Source organism: Carassius gibelio, chromosome B8, assembly GCF_023724105.1.
Source record: "Carassius gibelio isolate Cgi1373 ecotype wild population from Czech Republic chromosome B8, carGib1.2-hapl.c, whole genome shotgun sequence".
In the NCBI taxonomy this organism is placed as follows: domain Eukaryota; kingdom Metazoa; phylum Chordata; class Actinopteri; order Cypriniformes; family Cyprinidae; genus Carassius; species Carassius gibelio.
Window position 1 is genome coordinate 30,245,076 of NC_068403.1, and position 14,926 is coordinate 30,260,001.

Consider the following 14,926-nt stretch of genomic DNA (forward strand, 5'->3'; position numbering starts at 1 on the left):
TGACTGATGCACATTGAGGTCAGTAGTATTTTTGGATTTGCGCTACATCCTTTCAGAAGCTCTAAGCTTAGAACGGTGTTCGCGTAGAGCATCAGATAACCAAGGGGCAGAAGGGGTGTTACGGGCTGGCCTGGAGGATAAGGGGCAAACAGTGTCTAAACAAGATGTAAGAGTGGTATCAGTAGCACTGTTAACATCAGGAGATGCTAAGAGTTTAGGGGAAGGAAGTCAAAATGAAACCATAGCAGATAGCCGGGAGGGTGAGCATAGGTTATGTCAAAAGATGACATGTGGAGGGGTAAGTGATGTGTCAGGGATCATGTTGAGGTTAAGATTGAGGAGGAAGTGATCCGACATGTGCAGTGGAGTAACCAGAACATGCTCAGTGGAGCAGTGTCTTGTGTGAATAAGGTCCAGTTAGTTGCCTGATTTGTGAGTAGCAGTAGTTGACACTCGGTTAAGATAATAAGAGTCTGGAAGTCTGCACAGATACAGGTCTCCGTCAGGGCCATGAGCTTGAGCAGTTTAATGCTTAGGTTGACAGACTGGTGTGTGTAGTTTGAGAGCAAGAGAGAGAGAGAGTGAGTGTGTGTGTGTGTGTGTGTGTGTGACCACTAGAGGTCGCAGCTCATCTCCTCCACACACTGATCTGTCATAATCAGCTCCAGTGAAGTTTAAACACAGAACTGTATTTGTCCAGGATTTGACTGATGTTTATTTGTGAAAATAAGACTACTAAAATAAGCACTGATTTTCTGTAGTTTCCTGCAGCAGTGAGTATGTGCCTCTCTCTCATGACATGCCAAACAAATGCAAGTCTTTCATTGCTGCTCTTTTGCTTGACTTTTACTCACACTTTTTTGTATTCTTCTTTACATGTGTAGTTTGGCAGCTCTAGAGTGACCGCTTCATTAGGACGAATCTATGAATGTTTTGATTCTCTAAAATTGCTGTGCTACTTGATTTCGACCAGTTTCTAAACTATTGAGAAAACAGTTGCTGTCATGCTAATGTTGCGGCAGCTTTTGGTTAGTTCCCATCTCTTCAGATGGGAAACACAGCTCCACTGACTCGCTGTCATGTCTGATGAAGTTCTGCTGTGGTTCACATGTGTTGACTGCCATATAAGGAGAAGTGTGTGTGAATGTTGGTGTGTTACACCAGTGCAGTGTGTTTTATGGCCTGTCAAGTTTACCATGACAACAGACCTGAAATTTGTCTCCATGCATTAAGCTAAACATGATAAATCAGTCACTCTGTATGTGTGTGCATAAACACGTACATATCTTAACCAAAAATCTCCTGTCGTGTTGGATTGTTTCTTACAAACCCAAGTGAAAAACGTTCACTTCCATAATGTACATAAAGTGCTCTTTTTTTAATTTTTGTATTATTCTTTAGTACTTCTTAACTTCTACTTACTAGATAAAGATAAACTTGAACCCACCTCAAGTATACTACAGTTGGTAAATAAATGCATTTTTTAATACAGAGAAAGTGTTAAAAGAACATTTAAGTTCATTTTCATAGTGTCTCAAAATAGCACAGTTGAGAACACTTAAATGTTCTTAACATTATCTTAAGAAGTAGTAAAGAATAATTGTATTATATTAAGTGTGTGCAAATAGCACACTTTAACCACATTATGTTAGTGTTTTGTTTTTTTCTCCTGAGAACATTGTTTTATCCAGGTCATATTTCAACCCAAAATCAAAAGAAAAAAAAAAGCAAGTTACGATTCTTTCCTGCACAGTTTTTACATTTGAATGGGATTGAATGATACAGGGCTTTGAAAATGAAGATTCCAATAATAGACGGAATTTAAAAGGAAGTTTAGATATCTTTAAAACTTCTTGAGTTACAGATACACAAACTTTGGAAAATAGTATTTATGGCACTCAGCATTATTTGTTCTTCAGACATTCCTCTTTAAAAGAAAATAATTATCATCTGAATGCAAAATGAGCCACATTTAGTTTTTGACCACTGAAAATGTGCACAATTTTACAGTTTACTCCTAGAACCATATTAATGTCTCTGGAGCTGAACCATCGAGGGCCTTAAAAATGTAGATATCAAAAGAAAAGTTTGTTAAGACCAGAAATCTAAAAGGCTATTGTTTATTTAATATGTCTTAAGTTACAGGCATGCAAACTTTGGGGGAAAAAACTTGAAAAGTGCTTTTTCTGTCACCATTGGCATATAATGCAACAGAGATTGCAAAAAATCAGCAGATTTGACTAATACAGCTACCAATCTCTTTGTAAAATAACATCATTGCCATCATTTTTACCCCAAAAATTGTTGTTTTGACCCCCCTCTACAAAATAGTGGATTACTCAGTAAATATACATCCATGCCATTTAATATTTTGGCTTTAATCAGAGAAAAATATTGACTCCATTTCCCATAATCCTTTGCCCGATCTCGTCTCTCATCACCTGATCAGTCTCACACTAATAGAATGGCACACAGACACTCTCAAATCACTGATTGATAGTAATGTCTTCTAGTTTATGTTCCTGTGAATTCACTATGAATGAAATCTGCATGATGTGTGTGGATGTGAAGTGTACACCTAGTTGTTCATGGAGTGATGTTGCTTTTGTTCAGGTGCAGTACGAGAACAGCTTAATGATCATGTGACCTTTCAAACACACACTACCTGTTTCAAATCTGTGTGTGAAATAGGAGTAATGAGCAGTTATTCTGCACTGTTATATTGTAATAGGTGATGGAAAGAAATGTCAGGAATATTGTCCTGGTTTCCATCCTTCTTCAAGACCTTAGCATGATTCCTCTGAGATTATTATTGTAAAGGTCATGATGACAGTGGTTTGTTTGACATCTGTTACTCTCGGCATTACAATACTGGAGCATCTGTCTAAAATATTCATATTTCCTCATATTTTTAATTTAGGAGGAACAGTGACACAGAATGGTTTCAGTGAGGAAGTGAATGGTTTACCATTGTTTCAAATACTCAGCTGATGGTCTGAAGATGTTAGTCTTCATTACTGTCAAACCTGACTGAAGGACACGGTATTCAACAATTCACTCAAAAAGACAATCCTGACATCACTTACTCACCTTCAGATCATTCTGAACCTCTACGGCTCAAAATTCTGCTTCCTCTCTTATTAAGATCAGCCAGTTTGTTTGTTTTTTCAGTTTTTTTTTACTAACCATCGGTTCCTTATTCCACTTTCTCAAACATCCCAGTGCAAAACCAGCATCACCGCCTCACATCCGTTCCCAGAGAGAGTCTGTGAAGAGCTGCTCAGTGTATGTGAAACTACAGCCTGCTGCTGAATGACAGAGCATGAAGCTGGAGACCTCTGTGTGTGTGTGTGTGTGTGTGTGTGTGTGTGTGTGAGAGAGAGACATTTTACATTTACATTTATTTATTTAGCAGACACTTTTATTCAAAGCAACTTACAATTTGGGGAATACATTAAGTAATCAATCTTAAATAGACACAGAAATTGCTCATATTACCAAGTTTCAGGCATTGTTCAAATAAGTACAAGCTAAACAGGGGATTAAGTAAAGAGAAGAAAATTATTATAATTTTTATTTAAGGATGAAGTCTGATGGTGACAAAAGAGTTAAGTTTTCAGCAGCCACTTCAACATTGTCATGGAATAGGGATGGGGTGGGGAAATCAGTCAGTTTTACAGGGGAATAGATACAGAGAGACAGAGAAACCTGATCGGATGAGAGCGTGTTAAAAATAGAAAAAAGTATGATCTTTAATTCATTCAAGCTTCATATTAAGTGAGCCAAGCAGCCCATAAACACAAGATACTGGATGATTCAACCTGTTAGTGTGACTCCTGGAGCCGGTGAGTTAAGAACAGTCAAGTGTTAAAAATGACCTGCAACAGATCGTATATAAGAGTTGTATTTGTTTTCTGCATGTAAGACTAAACCGTGTGTTTGTATTGAAAATACTGTGCAGCACAACTGTTTCGAACACTGATAATAATCAGAAATGTTTGTTGAGCAGTAAATCATCATATTATTCTGATCTCATAGATCTAGCCGGTTATTGAGCTGTCTGTCGCTTCACTCGTCCTTCCTGACTGATTTTTCCATTCTCTCTTCCTCCCTCCCGCTGTCATCAGTTGCCATGGAGACGTGTCGGCAGCGTTATTATGGGTTGGTGTGTGGTGGGGGGGTGTATTGTTCAGATGGAGGGGATTCTGGGGCAGATAGAGGGGGAGGAGCGGTGCTGGTGTGTGTGGATGGGTGCCGGTCTCAGTGCTATTGTGTCATGGACTCAGAGTGAGCTCAGCTGGTGTGGTCTCTGTAACGTCTCAGTCGTGATGGTCAGCAGACGTGTGGAGCTGGAGTATCTCCTGTTCAGATATACATGCTCAGCTTTCATCTTTTATTGAGGGACTTCAGCTGATGCAGCCGCATACTTCAGGATTTTTACTCTTCGCAGCTTTTTAAGTGAGTTGTGGCATCTTTCTTATTTTTTATTATTATTAACCTGCACACAATGCGATTCTCATGCTGTCTTCGTTTTTAATGTAATAATGCTTGATTCCATATATAGTAATCTTAATTATGCACTGGTATTACTATTGCTTACACTTGTGATTGGAACAATCCTGTGACCATATTAACACGCTTCAGACATGATATGAGCTAATCACACCTGATCGTAATAGACTTAAAGAAACAGAACTGTCCCAGATCAGGAGGAGTTTGTTTCTTCATCAGGTTTGTAGAAATGTAGCACTGCATCAGAGTCTCATCAATGGATGCTCTGCAGTGAATGGGTGCCGTCAGAATGAGAGTCTGATAAAAACATCCCAATAATCCACAGCACTCCAGTCCATCAGTGAACATCTGGAGAAGACAAAACCTGAAACACATCCAGCATTAAGATGATTTTAACTCAAACACATAGAGTCTATAATCATAATAACACTTCCTCCAGTGAAGAGTGTTCTGGTCTGAATCAGGAGAGAAATCTGCACAGATCAAGCAGCGTTTAAACAGATCTGAACTAATCTGTGTCTGGATTCTGATGTGAGAGACGACAGGAGATGCACTTCTTCACTGGAGGATGTGTTATTATGGATTATTAAACCAGAAGTGATGGTTCAAATGTTGAAGTTTAAACTCCTTGATGATGGATTTGTTTCTTGGATGGCCTGAGACGTATATGGGTACATTCTTCATTTCTGGGTGAACTGTTCCTTTCAGCAAACACCCAGAATTCCCTAGTAACTCCCTAGCAACCACACACAACTCTAGTGACCTTAAAAGACAACACAGTCCTGCTCGGGAAGCCTCCCACAATGCCCTTGTGTTTGCTCTCTTCTACAGAAGCTGTAGAGATGTGCTGTTTGAATCTGCCACTCAGAGACAAGTCTGTTGTTTTACTATTATTAGTATTATTATTTGTCAAAATTGCAGCTGCAGTCTTTATCTGTGACTTTATTGATGATACGGCATGACCTCTAGAGTCTGGTTTGGAAATCTCTTAAATGAGTGATTTAGCTCAGTGAGATATCCTTCAGAGAGCTGTTTCTGAAGAAGAAAGTGTGCTTCACGCCTGATCTGGAGTCACAGTAACAGTCATGTTGGAACACACACTCTCTGACATTTACACACACACACACACACACACACACCGATGAAGGAGGGCCATTCCTCACTTTCAGACACTTTTGCTTACTCAAATTAAAATTCAGAATTAAAAAGGGTTTCTTGTGTGTTTGCAGTGATGGAAGTGACTCTAAACGTGCATCTGTTCAAGCTGGAACCAGTGCTAGTTATAATCACTCAACCTCAGTGATGATGTTTTCTGGATGGTCCTTATGTGTGTTAATCTGTCAGTTCATGTAAGGTCAGCGTTAAAGAGATGAATTAATGTAAGACATTGTTTAGAAAGTAATTTCAGAGGCGGCGCTCACTAGTGCATTTAATTAAGACATGCTGTTTTAGAATAACTGAAGTAAGGAACCTTAGATTAATTGAGTTGTAAATGATCAGCACTCCCAGGATTCCTCACTGAAGAATTCAGAATGAACTGATCTTTTTCAGTGTTGTATATAAAACTAAGAACCACTGTACAAACACTCCTCACTGTGTTCATGCCAGTATATCTATTCTCTTGTTCTGCCCTCACTCTTTCTGTTGATGTTTGTGTACAGACTCATTATTATCTGATTAGAAGACGCACTGGCCTGTGTTTCTCAAAAGCATCATGAGATAAGATGATTGTAGATCTATGATCTCTGATCTACTTCTGATGCTTTTGGGAAATCATGTGGACTCACACGTGACATTTGGGAGAAGCCAGAGGTAGAGCAGTAATAGTGACCTGTGTGTGTGTGTGTGTGTGTGTGTCCTGGGGCGTTGTGTATGGGATCACTCCTATTTCTCAAAGAGGTGTAGTTAGGACATGCCAACACACACACACACACACACACACACACACACTGATGGAGGTTAGGAGGCAGCAGGCGCACAGATGGGCAGCACTGGTGCTATATCTGTCTTCATCTCACTGCTGACCCATTTCCCTCTGTACCCATGCAGTGTGTGTTTGTGGGTGTACACACACACACACACACACACACACACACAGGCCTCAGTGCTGTTGGCTGTTGCTGGGCATTATGGGGGTTATGAGCGGCTCATTATGGAGTGGTGTATTGTGTATGCTGGCTTACAGTCAATCGTCTCTGGAGAGTTAATAGTGTTCCTGCCTTTCCTCTTCCTCTCTGACCGTCCTCATCCTGTGGTGTGTGTGTGTGTGTGTGTGTGTGTGTGTGTGTGGGGCTGATCGAGACCTGTGCTGATGTGAAGCTGTGTGTATGGGCTGTCATGAACTTACTCATGTATCACAGCATTTGGATCATTCAAGGAATGAGTCACCCCACAATAAAAATGCTGGAAATGTGCTCATCCTCAGACCATCCAAGATTAGGATGAGTTTGATTCTTCCTCAGAAATGGAGAAATGGAGAAATACAGCATTGCATTTAATTGCACTTGGTCACAATACTGTCTGTCCTCCCCCTCAGACCACAGCTCTTGTCTTCTCCAGATTTTCACTGATGGACTGGAGAGATGTGCATTATTGGAAAGTTTTTATCAGACTCTCATTCTGACGGAACCTGTCAAACACACACACACACACACACACACACACACACAGGCATGCACACACACACATGCACTCACACACACACACACACACACAAACACACATGATAGTATCTACTCCACTCAGCTTCAGGAGAAATCCAAGACTTTCTCCCGAGAGCCCTTCCGTCTGACCCAGATACTCACTAACTAGTGTCCTGACCTTCATCATGTGTGTGTGTGTGTGTGTGTGTTTAAGATCAGAAAGTATCAGTGCAGTCATTGATTTGTATCATTGATTCGTATCGTATTTGTGTTAGCTTAGGTGACTCTGTATCCTCCTCTGCTCGTCTCTTGTGTGGGGTCCCACAGGGCTCAGTCCTCGGCCCTCTACTTTTCTCTCTGTATTTGCTTCCACTTGGTTCCATACTTAGAAAGTTTGGCATTTCATTCCACTGTTATGCAGATTACAGTCAGATTTATGTACCTCTTAAAAAGAAAAATAATAACTCTGTTGGACAACTACTCAATTGTCTCGATGACATAAAGGTCTGGACGGCTCTGAACTTTTTACATTTTAATGATAAAAAAACAGAAGTGATGGTTTTTGGAGTCACCACTGGGACCCCGTCTGTAGATCTGGGCTCCTTAGCACCCTATATTAAACCTAGTATCACAAACCTAGGAGTTAAAATGGACCCTGAAATTAAATTTGACAGTCAGATCAAAGCTGTTGTCAAATCAAGCTTCTTTCATTTAAGGCAGCTGGCCAAAATAAAGCCAATTCTGTCAAGACAACATTTTGAAACTGTGTGTGCCCCTAAACTATGGAATGATCTGCCTTTGCATGTTAAGCAGGCCTCTTCTTTATCTGTTTTTAAACCCTTCTTAAAACCCATCTTTTCTCTTTGGCTTTTGACACCTAGTAAGATGTCGACTTTATTTACTTGATTCAATTTGTTACTTTGAATGCTTTTATTGTGTGGTTATAAATGGTACATATGTTTATTTTATCTATTTTATTTTTATTTTTCTGTACAGCGCTTTGGTTGTTGTAAAGTGCTTAACAAATAAAGTTGGTATGGTTTCAAGAGCATCCCTCCTCATCTTTGTATTAGGACTTCTCCCATTCAATGTCAACAACACAAGACTTTCTCCCAAGTGAAAACATAGCCTTCAGAAACTGCCTTCACAATCATCTAAGGTCATGTGATTTCCCCAGTAGATCAGGATATCCAGTGAGAAATGAGAAATGTGGTGTGGAAAGACTGGTGAAGCGTCTCTCTGTGACAGATGGGGAACGATAAGAGATTGGTGATGTCAGATGAAACCAGGGCTTGTTATTAATGTATGTGGAGGACACTGAATTCTTCTTTTTGTGTTTGTGAAAACATGCATTAATGAATCATGTGTAATAACAGAAGTGTGTAGACAGTGAATAGAGTCACATCTGCTTTGACACAGTGTTATTACTTAAGGAAGCTCCAGCTTGTTTGGGAAAGGCAGGTTTAGTCAGATTGAACTGGTTTGTGTCTCACACACACACACACACACACACACACACACTCTCGCGTGTGAAGCGGGTTCGGCAGCTGGAGCTCAGCACTGCTAACAACAGCAGGTGCAGTCAGTGCCAGCTCAGATTTTCTCACCTGTCACAGGTGTGTGTGCTTAACATATTCATGAGAGAACAGGGAGGAGGCGGACACACACACACACACACACACACACACAGACTGAGTGAGGGCTGAGGAGAGAAGCATATGATCTGCACCAGAGCATAAAGTAAGTCTCATGTTTCAGTCAGTTGTCTCTCTCTCTGTGGTTTTGAGTTGAATGTGTCTGTCAGAGATCGCAGTGGTTTCCAGTGTCCACGAGTGTGTGTTCTTCAGATCTGGGAGTTGTGATGGAGGACTGTTATCTCGGCTCTTGTGAGCACCGTTTGAGACACTGTTGAGGAAGTCTTCAGGAGGTGTGTGTGTGTGTGTGTGATCACTGAGGAGGTCAGCAGGAGACGGTGCTGTGTGAAGTGTGTTCATGTGCTGATGTTCTGGTCCGGACGCTTCTGCACACACTCGGTGAATGCTGGGTGCTGTTTCAGCTGTTATTGTGTGTGTGTATTGATCGTTCAGTCGACGGCTGCTGTCTCTGGTCCTGATGAAGGTCGAGTCCAGGACTTCCTGCACTACAAATAATGTGCAATATTGAGTTACACAGATCAAATAATAGAGATGGAGCGTGTAAAGTAATGTGAAGGTGAAATGTCTCGCTTGTCCTTTTATTTTTGTCTATTTATTCATTTATTATTATTAAAGTGTTCTGTCTCCTCAGGCTACAACGTACTGTTAGTTACCGCAGGACATAATTCAGACTTGTTCCTCATTTTATTAAAATGATCCCAAATTGTGTGTTCAGTAATAAACGTACTGTAAAAATGTTAAATTGCACACCGTTTTGAAATTACAGCCACATGACTTTGGAAACACAATTCAGTGACAGAATCTAACTCCTGATAAGTATTAAAGCTGGTTACTCTCTCATGATTTACACAAGGTTACCAGAAAGCATTTGTTTGCTGAACACGCATGATAGAAGTGCACAAGGTCATCAATTTAGAAAAGTAGTCAGCTAAAATAAGACATTAATGAAACAAGCTGATAAGAACTTGGGTAACATGCGTGCACTAAAATCTGTCTGAACATAGAAACTCTGTTGATTTGATAATCTCACACTGTTGATCACTCGTTGTGTTTTCAGTAGATTTGTCTCCAGCAGCGCTGCAGTGCTCCTGTGGATCTGGAGAGGAGTCTCAGAAGAAGAAAGCCCCGCCTCCTCCCACACCGAGGCCACGCCCCACTCCCTCAGCCACACCCAGAGCAAAGAAACCCCACGGTATCTTCTGAAAGAACAATGATTTATTAATGCATTGGTTTTCCAGCATGCATGTGTGTTTGTGATGCTGTGAAGCTGCGTGGATATTGTGTGGCTTGCATATGGTGCAAAACAGACAGAGGAAGGAAGTGAGTGCAGCTCAGACGACCTGCTTCCTGAATTCAGCTTCTAGATTGCATCACTGAAGTTATATTTCATTCAGTCCTAATGCAACTCATTCAGTATACACTTTACAAATTCCTACTGATTTGAGGCAGTTTATCTGCTCGTGCACGCACACACTTCATCTTCTCGACTCTGTTGAGTGTGTGTGTGTGTGTGTATCTCGCCGTGTAACCGCAGCACTTTTCGCACGCTCATCTCTACTTCCTGTTCTCGGTTCAGGAAGCCGGCAGTTTCTCGGACAGCTGAAGTCTCTCCATCACTCTTAGCTGGTTTTCTTTGCATGCGCGGCTGGATCGGGAGGATGAATCTCTGGGCTGCGAGCGGAGGATGAGGAACAGACTGAGCTGATCTGAGTGTCTTCTCTCTCTCTGTCTCTGTCAGTGCCTCCCAAACCTGTGCACCTGTGTCCGGTCCCTCCAGCGCCCCGCCGGCCCCTGCCCAGTCCTCCTCCGAGAGCCAGCGTCCCGTCTGCAGGGCCCAGGTGAGAGCTGAGCGTCGTACTGTACATACTGTGTGAGCTGTAGGACTCTGTTTGTTAGTAGTACTTAACCATGCTAGTTCACATTAAAATAAGAATGAACTAACAGAAGATTTGTGAGTCATTCTCAGCTGACGTTAGTTAATGCATGAAGAAATGATTGTTCTTTATCTGTAAGACTCTTAAGAGTTTTAAACTTTAACATTAAAAGGTTATGACTAATCTTGAAAAAAGAAAAAACTAGATGGCTAACTAAAGTTTACGCAGTTGGTATTAAGACGCATTTTGGTCGATCTGTGTGCGAAGATGATGAGGATCTTTCCCAGAAGTGTTAAAATGCATTGATGCTTTGTTTTTGTAGTCTTGATGCTTCTGTGGCTGTTTGAACACACTCGACCACATAAGACGCCCGCTTGCCACCCGCTGACCTCATACATGAGCATTATGGGATGTGTTGTCCCAGAAACACAGATTATGACTGACTACTGTCATTGAAATGTTGCTAGTATGCTTTCCTCTGACTCACCACCAGTGAAATGGCTATATTTATTCGTTCGTTCTCCTTTCTGATGATGACGGAAGCATCTCAACCAAACCAGATGTATTTAAAATGTGTGTTAGTGTTGGGTGTGAACCGCTCGACTGTCACTGAAGACACATCTTAGTTTCACAAACAAGGCTTAAGGCTAGTCCCAGACTAAAACGCATGTTTTAGTGATCTCAAGTAAGAATAACTTGCACTGACAGATCTTCAGTACCGTTGCTGTTTCTCCAGTAATGGTTATTTCTAAAAGCTGCTGAACTTACACCTACACTCTTAAAAATAAAGGTGCTTCACGATGCCATAGAAGATCCTGTTTTGTCTAACATCTGAAGCCACTCACATTTTTCGACCATTATTGCTGCTTTATCTTGTCAGGTTTCTGATTCTGGGCGTCCAACGGAGGAGTGCGCTCCATTGGGGAGCCAACATGGATTCTCCAGCCTCTGGAGAAGCCAGCGATCATCCTCAGCGCAGCGCCGCAGAAGAAGACGCACTTTCATTTAAAGCCTGTGAGATCTCTGAGCTCTTGAGATTGTCCAGCTTGAACTCCCTCCAGACGGACTCTGCCAGTGACGCGGAGATTACAGAGGAGCTTCAGAAAGAGCATCAGAAACACTGCAGCGCTGCTCTGGAGAGTAATCGCAGGGACGAGGGGAGCAGGAAACACACAGACGGAGACGAGGAGAGGTCACAGGGTCACGAGGGGACGGAGGCCAGCGTGAAGATCCCCAACCGGGACAGTGGCATCGACAGCCCGTCCTGCGGAGCGGAGGCAGAGGGCTTCTCCAGCGAGGACAGGAGCACAGAGACCCCCGCCGGACACAAGAGGGACTCCACACAGGACGAGGACAGCGACCTGGACGAGGACCCCGAGAGCCTGGAGATCAAGGTGAGAGCGGCTGACAGAGACATCCACCATCACAAAACTGAATCTGGGAACGGGTCACCTTCTACTGGTGGCTTGTTAAAACAATTAATCCTGATGGAATATGTCCCAAAACACACTTCAGAAAACCATTCTTAATGCTGTCAAGTGATTAATCGCGACCAAAATAAATGTTTTGTTGTTGTTGTTTTTAATAATATAGGCCTATGTGTGTGTACTGTGTATGGTTTTATGTATTTAAGAAAAACGTGTTATGTTTATATATTAAATATATTTTTGTATAAAATATAAGAATATAAATATATAAATATATTTTCAAAATATACACTTTATGAGTGTGTATATAGATACTAAATCTACACAGTACACACACACACACATGCTGTGTCACCAAACACTTAACTCTGTGTGTGATTAATCAGGATGAATGTTTGACTGCAGTAGTTTTAATGGTCAGAAGTTGAGGGTTTGTTAAGGATATCATTCGTTTTCTGATCTTCTGTTGTGTTCCTCGTTCACACTGAGTTTAGCGTTAGCATCATAGACCTAGCGTGGAGGACCAAACCAAGCCAGTCCATTTGCTCAGTCAAACTTTTCAATTCATTTAGTATTTCTGTAGTAAACGTACAGATTGAAGTGGTTTGACTATGATTGCACAGAGCAGCAGCAGTGAGCCGTGAGGAACATATATTCACTGCGCCAGCGAGAAACAGTGACCAGAATGACCTATCAACATGTTTGATCACAACGTAGATTCAGCAGATCAACAAGTGAATTACCCTCTGCTTTAAAACACATCTGTAAGACATGATTCACGTGAAGCGCACTAAAGTAGACAGATTAAGCCGTTTATATTCTGAGATCTATATCTGTGAGCACTGAATTATATTTGGATAGAGCTGGTTTTCTCGCTGGGTTTCTCTGAACGTGTCCTGAAGCACAGTGTGAAGATCTCGTGCGTCACTGATGTGTCACAGACCCGAGGAAGTCAACATTTTAAGAAGCATGTGCTGCGTTTGTGTTTCGTGGAGGTTGCTCTTTGTGAGTGTGTTGTTTTGCTGCTCTGTGTGTGTGTGTGTGCGAGTATGCGAGTGTGTGTGTGTGTGTGTGCGAGTGTGTGTGTGTGTGCCTGCTATTTATGACGTTATGGGGACCAAATATGCTGCAAGGATAGTATTACCAGTAAATTTTGACCTTGTGGGACACTTTTTTTAGGTCCCTGTTAGAAAACAAGTTTATAAATGAGACAGAATGGAGAGTATTGAAAATCTGAAATAGCCCAAAGTTTCCTGTGAGGGCCACAGAATATACAGCAAACATTACAATTACACCTGTGTGTATGTGTGTGTGTGTGTGTGTGAGAGAGAGTGACACACACCACACTATTTGATCTGGATTCTTCTAGTAAAGACTAGAACAGAATGTTTCTATAACACAGGAGTAACAGTAGTCTGTAACTGTGGTTCTTCATTTGCCTACATAATTCTCTCCACATAGTCTTTGCTCCTTTCTAAGTGACTTAAGTTAAATGACTCTTGACAGTTTTGACACAGTCTTATTTCACTATGATCAATTACATGAAATTGTCAAATGAAAGTTTAATCAATTGTTCAGTGTTGAACATGACATGGGCAGTGGCTCTGTAGTTCCCAGCATGCTTTGCCAGCGGCCTGGTAAGTGTTTAATGTTTGGGTGTGTTGTAGATTTAGAAGAGTTTCTGTGGTTTGTAGTGTTCTGGTTAGCATTGTGCAGATGCTTGTGCATTGTGCTCCGGCTGTGAAACCAGTCTCAGTTTACTAGCCAAGAAGAAGAAGAAGAAGAAGAAGAAGAAGAAATCTATAACACGCTCTCTGACATTAGTCTGTTCCTTTATTCATTTATTATTGATTTAACCCTCTTGTTGAGCCACATGCAGATTTTTAACTGACTGAACAGTTCATTTCTGCATGATATTGTGTGACTTGACATGACTTCACACACACACACACGCACGCACACACACACACACAATTAAGAGTTAAAAACTACAAATGTAATGAAAGTATATGTTGAGATAATTGTGAGGCTCTTGCGTGTGTTCTTCTCGTGAATAATTAGTGAATCTGAATATAATGAACAGAGTAGAGTAATCACGGCTGACAGTGAGACTAACAGAAGAAAACCAGACTGTGTCTCTTCTTACCCAACTGTGTAATGAGAACAAGGATCTGATCAAAGATGGGTAACCTCCCAAACCAAAGGAGACCGCTGTTTAAAAGATCTTCATCTTCATCATCATCAGACGTTTCTGTTCAGAGTTATTTTAGGAGAGCACTCCTCTTCATGCTCCGAACCTTTCACAGATTCACCAGATTCAGCACTGAGACACACTCTTAGAGCACAATGTAGGAGTCCTAAAAACACCCGTTATTGGTCAGATTCTCTCCTCAATCTGAGCTGCTTTGAGTCTGAAGATGTGATGTGAATACAGGCCCAGACCTGCAGAGTTCAGCTGATGGACAGACACTGCCCGAGTGTGTGTGTGTGTGTGTCAGTAAGGTGTGACAGGAACAGAGCTTTGTCTGTAACACAAGCACACACACATTCACCAAACACACACGCCCTGATACCACGGTACACACCACTAACCTCTTCACACACAGCTCCGGTCTGTCCTGTGTGTCCTGGTGTGAGCAGCAGGAGGTGTGTGTGTGTGTGTGTGTTTAATGGCATGCTGTCACACAGGATGTGGGAAGTGTGTGTGTGTGTGTGTGTGAGATAGATGCGTCTATCATGGCGGCCTGACATTAACACAAGCTAAATGAACTGAGGAGAAGAACAAGATGAGAAACATGACCGTTAGATTTCTTTAA

At 41.6% G+C, this 14,926-nt stretch overlaps 2 protein-coding genes across 3 annotated transcripts in view; one reads left to right on the forward strand and one right to left on the reverse strand.

The window, feature by feature from the left end:
• The window catches only part of cdk11b (cyclin-dependent kinase 11B), a 376,069-nt gene that overhangs the window by 64,625 nt on the left and 296,518 nt on the right, over nucleotides 1-14,926 (reverse strand). The gene's annotated exons all lie outside the window — the stretch shown is intronic.
• Nucleotides 1-14,926, forward strand: part of LOC127963156 (FYVE, RhoGEF and PH domain-containing protein 3-like) — a 36,879-nt gene that overhangs the window by 5,684 nt on the left and 16,269 nt on the right. The window contains exons 2-4 of one of the 2 annotated variants that reach the window (XM_052562912.1): nucleotides 9,870-10,001; nucleotides 10,548-10,647; nucleotides 11,564-12,077. In XM_052562912.1, the coding sequence (XP_052418872.1) occupies nucleotides 9,870-10,001; nucleotides 10,548-10,647; nucleotides 11,564-12,077 (746 nt within the window). Of the gene's footprint in view, nucleotides 1-9,866; nucleotides 10,002-10,547; nucleotides 10,648-11,563; nucleotides 12,078-14,926 lie in introns of both variants that reach the window. The other variant, XM_052562911.1, reaches the window with a different exon arrangement.